This window comes from Callithrix jacchus, chromosome 14, assembly GCF_049354715.1.
Source record: "Callithrix jacchus isolate 240 chromosome 14, calJac240_pri, whole genome shotgun sequence".
Classification (NCBI taxonomy): domain Eukaryota; kingdom Metazoa; phylum Chordata; class Mammalia; order Primates; family Cebidae; genus Callithrix; species Callithrix jacchus.
This window is the reverse complement of record NC_133515.1, coordinates 28133090-28144826: the sequence shown is the minus strand read 5'-3', so window position 1 is coordinate 28144826 and position 11737 is coordinate 28133090. Positions and strand designations below refer to the sequence as shown.

The window sequence follows — 11737 nt, the reverse complement described above, 5'->3', positions numbered from 1 at the left end:
GGATCATTTGACAACTAAAACCAAAACAAGAACAAGTAACCCAGAAAAGGGACAGTGAGTACTGTGGCACAGGGTTGCAGGGGTGATTTTAAGTAGGAGGACCAGAAAAGTCACTGAATGTCTGGAAAGACAGCTAAGCCTTGCCATGAAGGAAACGAGGGGCCCACCATGGGGATATCTGAGAGAAGACCATTTCCTCCAGGAGGCAGAAACAGCAGTGCAAAGGCCCTGAGGCAGAGAGGGCCTCCATGTATTGGAATAACAGCAAGGAGGCCAGCACAACTGAGAGGGATGGCTGAAGAGGAAAGCAGGAGGCAGAGGTCAGAGAGGTGAGCAAGGCCAAACCATGCAGGATCAGTGGGGCCCTGGAAAGGCCCCTAGAAGGGCTCAGGCTTTCAACTGAGTAGGATGGGAGCTAGCCCAGGTTTTTGAGAGAGGAGTGACATCAGCTGACAGCGTGTTGCAAGGATCGCCCTGGAGACTGGGATGAATAGAAGGATGGAGGCAGACACAAGTAGGTCATTTAGGACATTACCAAAATAATCAAAATTGACAAAATAATCCTGGAGTGACAGGATTGATGGGAACTGATTAAATTCTGGATGTACTCTAGAAAATAGGATTTGCTGGCCAGCATGGTGTCTCATGCCTGTAATCCCAACACTTTGGGAAGCCGAGGAAGGAGGATTGCTTGAGCCCAAAATTTTGAGACCAGCCTGGACAACAAAGCAAGACTCTGTCTCTATAAACATTTAAAAATTAGCCAGGCATGGTGGCAGGCACCTCTGGCCCGAGCTACTCAGGTGGCTGAGGTAAGAGGATGGCTTGAGCCTGGGACGGTAAGGCTGCTGTAACCTATGATCTCACCACTGCACTTCAGCTTGGGCAACAGAGTGAGACCCTATCTCAAAATTTAAAAAAAGAAGAAGAAGAAGAAAATAGGACTTGCTGATGAAAGGATGAGGTTACCATTAACAGATATGGAGAAGGACAGGAGTGAAAGAGGGTTACGGGGGAAGGTCAGAAATTTGGTTTTGGACCTGTCCAGTTGAGATGTCAAACACACAACCTAGTGCCAAGGTCCATCTGGTAGCTGGGGAGAGGCCTGGGCCAGAGATGAAGATGAGGGCAGCATTACCGCGTAAGGTCTCCAAGAGAATACCCGCAGGAGAAAAGGTCTAGGAATGGACCCAGGGCCCTCTCACCCTAAGAAGTCTGGAGAAAGAAGAGCAGCTAGCAAGGGAGAAGAAGTGGCCAGCAAGGTTGCCAAGAAAATCAGAAGAGTAGGAGGCTGTTTGAAGAAAGTGCTTCAGGGAGCACAAAGTAAGCAAGTGGGTTAAATGTGGATGGTAGTCCAAATAAATCAGGAATTTCAGAACTGACCTCTGGATTGAGCAACGTTGAGGTCACTAGGGACCTAGACAAGAAGAGTTTTAGTGGTATGGTGGGAGCAAAAATATGTCCTGTGCTAAGGTGGTGGACTGGTAGGCTGGCTCCTGAGTCTTGGCTTTTAAACACCATATTTATGCAGCCTTAACATGCAATAGACTTTACTTGTGATTCAGGGTAATCTTTTTTCACTTAATACCCTGCTAGTTATATTGTTGCTCAGGAGCGCCACCTGACTCTGAATCTAGAAAGGCTCTGTCCAGCTTGCCTTCCCGATCCCAGGTGATTGCCCAGATTGATACCACATGGACCTTGTTACATCCTCAGGTGCCACCTTTCCCATCTTCTCTTCACAGGTTAACACAATTCAGGGGCTTTTCTGCTTTTTTATGCCAAGGACCATACCTTATTCACCTTCATATTCCCAAATACTGAAATACTTGCCATATACTACTACATAGGAGCTCAAAAAGAGTTTTTTAAAGAAATGAATCTTATATAGAATTTCATCAATGCATACAGTTCTGTTCTGACCCTGATTCCCACTGTATGCACCAGTAACCATTCCTGCAGAGTACTGATCCTGCCCTAGCAGGCGTGCCCTTGGCGCAATAGGCTGAAAGAAGAGTCGTCAGGGCTTCTCATCAGGAAGCTCTTATCTTACCTTGCCCACTGGCGAGCCCCCGGACCTTTGCACTTACTGTACTAGTGCAACTGCCTCTGCCTCTCTCACACTGATGTCCTCAGGGTAGGACTATTTGTCTCCACAAAACAAAACAAAAAAACAAAAAACTCTACTACCCTATTTCACTGTTAAAGTATATGGCAGTTAGAAGAATCCATAGATTTCAACATTAGGATGACTGAAAGGAGAAAAAAAAAACTGAACCTCCCCAAAGGATTATAAATCATTCTGCTATAAAGACGCATGCACACATGTGTTTATTATGACACTGTTCACAATAGCAAAGACTTTGGAACCAACCCAAATGTCCATCAATGACAGACTGGATAAAGAAAATGTGGCACATATACACCATGGAATACTATGCAGCCATAAAAAAGGATGAGTTCATGTCCTTTGCAGGGACATGGATGAAGCTGGAAACCATTATTCTCAGCAAACTAACATAAGAACAGAAAACCAAACACCACATGTTCTCACTCATAAGTGGGAGTTGAACGATGAAAAGACATGGACACAGGGAGGGGAATATCACATACCGGGACCTGTAGCGGGGTGGGAGGCTAGGGAAGGGATAGCATTAGGAGAAATACCTAATGTAGATGACTTGTTGATGAGTGCAGTAAACCACCATGGTACATGTATACCTATATAACAAACCTGCACATTCTGCACATGTACCCCAGAAATTAAAGTATAATGATAATAATAAAACTGAACCACTATTAACATGTCCCTTCTAACTTGTTGCAACTGTTCCCAGAAGGAAAAGACAGCCAGGCATGATGGCTCATGCCTGTAATCCAAAGACTTTGGGAGGCTGAGGCAGGAGGACCATTTGAGGCCTGGAGTTCAAGGTTAGAGTGAGCTATGATCACGACACTGCACTCTACCCTGGGTGACCAAGTAGGACTCTGTCTCAAAAAAGAAAAAAAAAGATAAAACATGGCCATGGGTGACTGAAACACAGAATCTACAATCTTCTGAATTAAACTGAGATTTTAACAGACACCTGTGTAGTCCATGCAAAGAAAAAGAACAAGGCACACTGACAAGTGCATACTGCAAGCTAACTCCCAACACCCAGCACCTCCTCAGCGCCTTCCATCCTAGCATCCTAGCAATAACTGCACTTTTCCAGCCAGAATGAAGCTGGCTTTACGTTATCCTTTTCATTCAACAAATATTTATTGAGCATCTATTATGGCCAGCCACATTTCTGAATACTGGGGATGCAGAGGCAAACAAAAGCAACAAAAAATCCCTACCCTTACGAAGGTGACATAGGGGAAGGGGTAGCAATAAACAAAACTTTTTGTCAGAAGGTGATTAAGTGCTCCAGAGAAAAATAAAGCAGGGAAGGCAGATGGCAGTGGTGGCAGAGGTTGACATCACCTTTGCTGGAGTAATCAGGAAGAAGCCCATTGAGAGACACTTGAGCCAAAGCCAGATGGAAGTAAGGGAGCAAGCCTGTGAATAAATGGGGGGAGAACTTTCCAGGGGGAAGAAAGAGCAAGTATAAAAGGCATCAGGCAGGAATAGCAAAGAACACTAAGAGTTCTGTTTGATAAGAAAGAAACTCAACCTGCGTGGTGCTCGGGATAACGCTGCAGTGTCTAGGGGCCAATTTGGGCTCAAAGACCTCTTAATGATTAACCAACCATGAAAACCAAACCAGCTCTCAAGCCTGCAATCCTGCAGAATCCTAGAGGGGCTGTGGCACTGGATTGGAGGCTGGATCCCAGGGCTCCCACTCTGCAATCTCAAGACCCCAACCCACTGAGGGATCCTCCTACGATGCCCTTGCAGTATGTGGGTCAGGCATACAGCCCTGCTTCTGACTGGCCTTCCCAATTCCGCAGGGTGCCCCCTGTGGGAGTTTGCCCATAGAATTGAACAGCAATGGTCAAAGGATGGTCCAGGGACTTGTGGGTTGTCCCCAAGAGTCTTTCAGAAAATCTGTAAGGTCAAAACTATTTTCATAAAACGAAGATATTTTCCTTTCACCCTCATTTTCTCACAAGGTACTGTAGAATTTCCTGAAGGCTACATGTGTGTAATGAGGACACTGCTCTGATGGTTAATGGAATGTGTGTTACGTTATGTTTTACTAACATCTCCATTGATTCACATAAAGTAAAAGTGTTTCCAACACTTTTTTTTTTGGAAATAGGGTCTCACTCTTTCACTCAAGCTGGAGTGCAGCGGCCCAATCACACCTCACTGTAGCCTCGACCTCCCAGGCTCAAGGCTTCCTCCCACCTCAGCCTCTGGAGTAGCTGGGACTGCAGGCACAAGTCCCCACGCTGGTAATTGTTTTGTTTTTTGTAGAGACGCGGGTCTCCTCACGTTGCCCAGGCTGCTCTCCAACTCCTGGGCTCAAGCGATCCACCGCCTGGGCCTCCCAAAGTGCTGCGATTACAGGAGTGAGCCACCAAGCTGGGTTTCTTTGATACTTTTTTGTAATGTAAAAGAGTCCTGAGACCAAAAGGTAGGATAACCGATGGAATAAAGGACTCATAAAGACAGATTCGAAAGGAGAGAGACCTTATCCAGACTCACTCGCCATAATTACCAGTTGGTAATAGGTTTTACGGAAGTGAAAGACAATGTGCTTTCTGGTAAGGAGATGGACTCCTACCCTGTCTAAAAAGCAAGAAGCGGCGACACCGCAACAGGGTTTGAAACCATGCCTGGTGCAGACTCCCGTCTCCAGCTGCCGCACCTGCTGCCTTGGTAGAGGGCCGTCCGCAGCCCCGCGGCGCCTTGGAGAGGAGAATACCGCGCATCCTCCCAGACAGCCCTGAGCTCCAGGATCGGCTCTATTTGGCGGTCCTCTGCCTTGCTGTAGTTGAAATGAGGAATAAAATTGTGAATGGCCAGGAGTGGAGGCAGACCGGGGAACTCAGGTGTCATCAAGGGTGGGCTGAGCTCTAAATTCCAGCCCCCCGCGTCGCGGGAGCACCAGAAGAGTAAGCCTGGCATGACCCTCCTCAGAGCCAGGGACGCGCAGAGATCAAACCCACGGACACACATGCGGGAAATTCAGCCTATGCCGCATTCAGAAGAGAGGGATTTGAGAACCCCAGACAATTCCTAGCGTAGGAAAACCGATCAGAGAAGGAAATACTCATCTCGAAAGAGGTCCAGCCTTGGAGATGCAAGACTTGTCCGCTATAGAGCTGTGTGGACTTGGGCAGGTCACTGGGCCTCCCTTGCCTGGGTTTTCCTCACCCGCAAAACGGTGGTGCGAACATCTAAAGAGCCCCGCTGGACACGCAAGGCTCAGACAGCGGTAACTCCACCAATGCGCTCTGTGACCTGGAGCACACAGGTCCCCTGCTGAGTATCAGTTTCCCACAACAGTAAAACAAGGGAAACGACTTTAACTCCAAAAAATCCCTTCTAACTCAGGCACTGAACATATAAAGGTTAAATCAAGCAGCTGCAGGGCGCTGATATTTTGATAAGAGTAGATAAAATAAACGCTTAAGGAAGAGAGGGAAGAAGAAACTTCAAATAAATGTGCCCAAGTTCCTGCTCCGCTACACTCTTCGCGGATCCGTCCCCCGAAAGCTAGCGAAAATGGCTGGTGGGACCCCAGGGGCCCTCCCTGACGCCCTTGGGCTGGCGGAGGGCAAAGGCCTGAGTCTCCTGGAGCCAGCGAGCTGCGCCCCCGCCGGAAAGGGGAACCCGAGGGCGCGGAAAGGTGCGCGAGAAAGGGGCGCCGCGGTGCGAGGTGGAAACCCAGCTGCGGAAATAGGCTCGGGGTCCGAGACCGGTGCTTCGCGGTGTTCAGAAGGAAACCATCCCAAGGAGGTGCAGAGAGGCCGGCTCTCCAGCACCCGACGCGCGCCTTACTTGGGGCTTGAGATCGCAGTTGGCAGCGCCGGGCGCCCCGCGCCGCGGAGCTGCGCCCGTGGACAGGAGGCAGAGGGTCTGCAGCAGGAACCAGCTCCAGGGACTCATGCTCCTCACGGCGGCTCCGAGGCCCGGAACGCGGAGGGAAGGAGTAGGGGAGCAGTGGCAGCCCGCCCCGGGCTAGCAGGGGCCGCCGGGCCGCCTCCGGGCGGGGCTGGGGTGAGCCAGGCAGCGGCGGCCACGTGGGGCAGAGCCCCGATCTCCCTCCCCCCACCTTACCCCACACCCGCCAGTCAGCCCCGCGCCTAGGCGGCCGCGGTAGTCCAGAACCGCGTTTCTACCGCCCAAACCCTGCCGGGGCCGCCGCCCATCTCTTGTAACCGCAAGAAGGGAAAAGTGAAGTTCCACTGCTGTCCTAAATTCAACCTAAAATCGCATTGGTTCCGCGTTTGCGTCTGTGCTTTTGCTCCCAATTTTGAGAGGAGGGTGCCTCTTGACTGAAAGAGACAAAATAAATGAAAGGCTATTTATAAAGGAAAGTTCATTTAAAACAAAAGAAATCGCATGGAAGCGTTGAACGTAAGAGAGAGGAATGGTCAGTATGTGCATCCACTGAAAATCCAGGACCACAAAAGCCAGCACTCCACTGAGAGCCCTCTTAAGACATTTTTGGGAAGAATATTAGGGATGTTAACACCGAACTCAGAGGATTGCCGCAAGGATTAAAAGAGGACATTTATGAGAAATACCTTGGTTGGCGCACATAGCAGGCCTGCAAACTGCAGTCGCTCCCTTTCGGCTCCAAAATCCCACTGAGGATTTTTCACAGCATTAGTCCTTCAGGAAGAAAATTATGAAAGCAAGTATCTGTGCCCCGCCTCCCGCACCTCCTACCCATGCCTGAGCGGACTTTACCACCACCTTTTAAAGTCCAGACTTCTGCGCGATTAACTTCGGAGTGATGTTTGCAGGAGCATTTGCCGCAGTGGTTTTTAATTGCTTTAAGTCGCTGTCCATTTTGAGAATCTGATAGAAACTGGACGATCTCCCAGGAAAAAAGAAAAAAACGGTAGGGGGGCATATTTGCATAGAATGCGGGGAGAGGTTTTCTGAAACCCATATCCAGCTTTCTGGTAAAGAACCCCTGGCTTGGAAGAGTCAAGTCTGTCGAGCTTTAACTCCACCAACATTTAGAGTTCAGATGTTTTTGTAAAATCGCTAACTTTTTTCTATGTCTGAGTGGGGATTTACTTTCTGGAGTTGACTGTCTCCTATCTTCAGATGATTCCCCATGTCAGCCCGGCGGCAATCGTTAGTCTCCAGGCCAACCCAGGACGCTACTCTTTGGCGTTTTCAGGCTCCAGCGCTGCCACCTGCTGGCAAAAACGTTCTCCTTCGGTTGGGGGGGGCGGGGGAGCAAAAAGTATCAAGAACTTTATTATTATTATTATTTTGAGACGGAGTTTCGCTCTTGTCACCCAGGCTGGAGTGCAATGGCGCGATCTCGGCTCACCGCAACCTCCGCCTCCTGGCTTCAGGCAATTCTCCTGCCTCAGCCTCCTGAGTAGCTGGGATTACAGCCAAGCGCCACCATGCCCAGCTATTTTTTTTTTTTTTTTTTTTTTTTTTTTTTTTTTTTTTTTGTATTTTTAGTAGAGACGGGGTTTCACCATGTTGACCAGGATGGTCTCTATCTGTTGACCTCGGCCTCCCAAAGTGCTGGGATTACAGGCGTGAGCCACCGCGCCCAGCCCTAAAAGAGACGCGGTAGGGCATGGTGGCTCACGCCTGTAATCCCAGGCCTAGACGGGTTGATCCCCAGTCAAGAGATCGACACCATCCTGACCAACATGGTGAAACCTCGTCTCTACTAAAAATACAAGGGTGGCGCGTGCCTGTATTCCCAGCTACTCGGGAGGCTGAGGCGGGAGTATCACTGGAACCCAGGAGGCGGAGGCTGCAGTGAGCCGAGATCGTGCCACTGCATTCCAGTCTGGCGACAGAGAGAGACTCCGTCCCAAGAAGAAGAAAAAAATCTCGAAAGGATGTTCTCTCCATCCCCTGGTCCTTTCTCTTTCCCCTTCATGTATGGTTGATATCCTTGGCAACGCTCCCGTATTAGTCCATTTTGTGCTGCTCAGAATAATACTACAGACTGGGTCATTGATGAAGAACAGAAATTTATTTCCTTATAGTTCTGGAGGCTGGGAAACCCAAGATCAAGGTTCCTTGCATCTGGCAAGGGCCTCACTGCATCATCTCATTGTGGAAGGTGAGAGAACAAGAGAGCGAGAAAGAGAGAAATTGAGATTGAGAGCTTGGTCAGCCTCACGCCATGCATGAGGTCATGAGGGTGAAGCCTCCCATGATGCCCCAGCTCCCAACACTGTAGCATTAGGGATTAACTTTCTAACACATGCTTTTGGAGGGCACCTTCAAACTACAGCATCCCCTTAGGTCCACCTATTCATAAGTGCTTATTTTGTGCCCCTACTAATGACTTTCTGAATTCACACAAACCTATGAGGCTGTCCCCTTTATAGCAGTACCTGAGAAAATTATACTGTGGCTACCTTTTTGCTCTTTCCCCAAAATCAGATTTACCCTCAAAAATAAAGTTTTCAGAGTGTGCAGAGGATTTTTTTTTTTAGATGAAGTTTCGCTGTTGTTACCCAGACTGGAGTGCAATGGCACGATCTCAGCTCAACGCAACCTCCGCCTTCTGGGTTCAAGCAATTCTCCTGCCTCAGCCTCCCGAGTAGCTGGGACTACAGGCGCGCACCACCATGCCCAGCTAATTTTTGTGTTTTTAGTAGAGACGAGGTTTCACCTTTTTGACCAGGATGGTCTCAATCTCTTGACCTCGTGATCCACCCACCTCGGCCTCCCAAAGTGCTGGGATTATAGGCGTGAGCCACCGCGCCCGGCCACAGAGGATTTCCTATGGCTTTTGTCACACCTCTGTGCCTTGACCTTGCCTTTTTCTATCTGGCTTGGCTGACCTGCGGCCATCCACAGATTTCCCAAGGTGATTGGGACAAAAGAGGTGTAGTGGCAAGTCCCCTTGATTCTGCCTCCTGATATTCACATCTATGTTTCATACCTTGTCCTTGATTGTAACCAGAACCTGAGACTTGCTTCTAACAATGAAATGTGGAAAAGGTCATGGGCTGTGCTATGATTACTTATACATGGCGACACAAGCATGTAGTGCTGGTCTTGCTAAAGTCTCTCTCTCCATTGCTGTCTTTGGATACACAAGTTGCCATGAGTCCTACAGTCATGAAGACACAAATTCTGCCAACAAACTAAGTGAGCCCAGGAGCAGATCCCGCTCCAGTTGAGCCTCTGATGGGAATCCAGTCCTGGCCAACAATCCCCTGATTGCAGCCTTGTGAGACCCTAAGCAGAGGACTCAGTTAAGCTATGTCTACACTCCTGATCCAAAGCAACTGGGAAACTAAATGTGTGCTGTTTTAAGCCACTGGGTTTGTGGTAATTTGTTGCCGCAGCAATAGGTAACTAATACACCAGGGGAAGCGGAATGCTAAGCACATTCCCAGGAGTTCCAGAGCAGAGCTCAGCCAGCAGGGTGTGTCCATCCTCAAGGCAAGCAGCTGAAGACCTATGAAGCTGATGAAGTGCGGAAACACCTACTCCCTCCACTGCCAGGCGTGCAGGCTCCATCATTCTTGGAAAGGGGCTGAATGTTGCGACACTCCCTCGGCCATCCAGTGTAGGCACAAGACTTTCTAAGTAGGAAAGAGTGGCGAGTATCCCAAAGCTGCATTTGTTTTGCAAGTACACTGCTTATACCAGATTGTAAAAAAGAGAAAACATCCCTGGACAGCTGGGGCTGGTCAGGTTCTATCAGTCGGGCCTTGCTTGGTGCTGCTGCAAGCTAGCCTGGCACCCACAGCTAAGCCACGGTGTTCCCTTGCTGAACATAAGCAATTTCACAGCATCAACAGCAGACAAGGCCACTCTGGGATGAATGAAGATGAAAGCAAGACCCCTCCAGAATCACAACCCAACACAGACAAAACACGAACATTTTTCATGTCATAAGAAAGGATTAGACATCCACCTCTTCTGGCTAAGAGTGACTCCTGCTCCCATACCAAGGTCAGCTTTCACCTCAGTTCATTTCTCCCACCTCATAGGTTAGATATATTAAGATTCTGTTTGGGGATGAATTATGATCCCCCAAAATTCATATGTTAATGCCCTAATCCCCAGTGCTTCAGAATGTAGCTGTACTTGGAGATAAAGTCTTTAAAGAGATGATTATGTTAAAAATGAGGCCATAAGGATGAGCCCTAATCCAATCTGACTGCTGTCTGTATAAGAAGATGAAATTTAAGCCAGGCCTGGTGGCTCACACCTGTAATCATAGCACTCTGGGAGGCCAAGGCGGAAGGATGGCTTGAGCCCAGGAGTTTGAGATCAGCTTGGGCAACAAAGGGAGACTCTGTCTCTACCACAAAAAAAATAAAAATAAAAATAAATTACCTGGCATGGGGGTGCGCGAATAAGGTCCCATCTACTCAGGAGGGTGAGGCTAGAGGATCCCTTGTGCCTGGGAGGTCAAGACTGCAGTGAACCATGATCTCCACTGCACTCCAGCCTGGATGGCAGAGTGAGGCCCTGTCTCAAAAAAAAAATAAAAGAGAAAACATTGGACACACAAAAAAAGACAGCAGGGACACGCACACACGGAGGGAGGGGCAACTGTGTGAGGACACAGCAAGAAGGCAGTCATCTGCAAACCAAGGAGTGAGGCCTCTAGAGAAAAGAGACCTGCTAACACTTTGATCTCGGACTTGTAGCATCCAGAACTGTAAGGAAATTAATTTCTGGACTGGGCGCAGTGGCTCACGCCTGTAATCCCAGCACTTTGGGAGGCCAAGGTGGGTGGATCACCTGAGGTCAGGAGTTCAAGATTAACCTGGCCAACATGGTGAAACCCCATCTCTACTAAAAATACAAAAATTAGTCTGGCTGTGGTGGCACGCACCTGTAATCCCAGCTATTCGGGAGGCTGAGGCAGGAGAATTGATTGAACCTGGGAGGTGGAGGTTGCAGTGAGCTGAGATTTCACCACTGCACTCCAGCCTGGGTAAGAATGCAAGACTCTGTCTCAAAAAAAAAAAAAAGAAAAGAAAGAAAGAGAGGAACAAAGGAAGGGAGGAAGGGAGGGAGCGAGGAAGGAAGGAAGGGAAGAAGGAAGGAAATTTCTGTTGTTTACGCCACCCAGTCTGGGGTATTTTTTTATGGCATCCCAAAACGACTATTAATACCTGAGAGCATCCAACCCAGAGCAAAACCCCACTTCCTTGAACCATCCCCAAATCACCTGACAAGTCCAAATCCTATAACAAGCCCTCCTAAAACCTTCTTACTGATAGGCCCTGCAGTTCCCCAAGATATGAAGAAATCTGGACACGCAAAAGACACATCAAGAGAATTCTCCCTCATCGCAAAGAGCAATAAATCCAACTAATGCAATTTCAAGTGTGTCCCTGGTGGTCTAGGGCTGAAGGGCATTGATAAGTTGTATGTCTACTTGGAAGGACGTTGGCCAGCCCCCTCGACATTCTTGTGCTTCCACTGGTCTTCTGTCAGACCTTGTGGAGGGAGAGGGTCTCCTGGTGTTGGCACGCACCCATCTCTTCTCCCATTCCTCCTCTCCTGCCCCTCCCCTCCCTGCACACGGCATGGTGACGCTATGCTAGGTCAATGTTCACTTGCTCCTAGAAGGCTGGTGCAATGCTAGCGGCTGTACAAAGGAGTTGACAGAAA

General features: G+C 48.8%; 1 protein-coding gene across 3 annotated transcripts in view; it reads right to left on the bottom strand.

The window, feature by feature from the left end:
- Window positions 1-6151, bottom strand: part of TRABD2A (TraB domain containing 2A) — a 65461-nt gene extending 59310 nt beyond the window's left edge. For all 3 annotated transcript variants that reach the window (XM_008980420.4, XM_008980421.4, XM_078349002.1), the window contains exon 1: window positions 5936-6151. In XM_008980420.4, coding sequence (XP_008978668.2) covers window positions 5936-6043 — 108 coding nt within the window. In that variant the 5' untranslated portion in view covers window positions 6044-6151. The remainder of the gene's footprint in view (window positions 1-5935) is intronic.
- Window positions 6152-11737: the final 5586 nt, after the last annotated feature.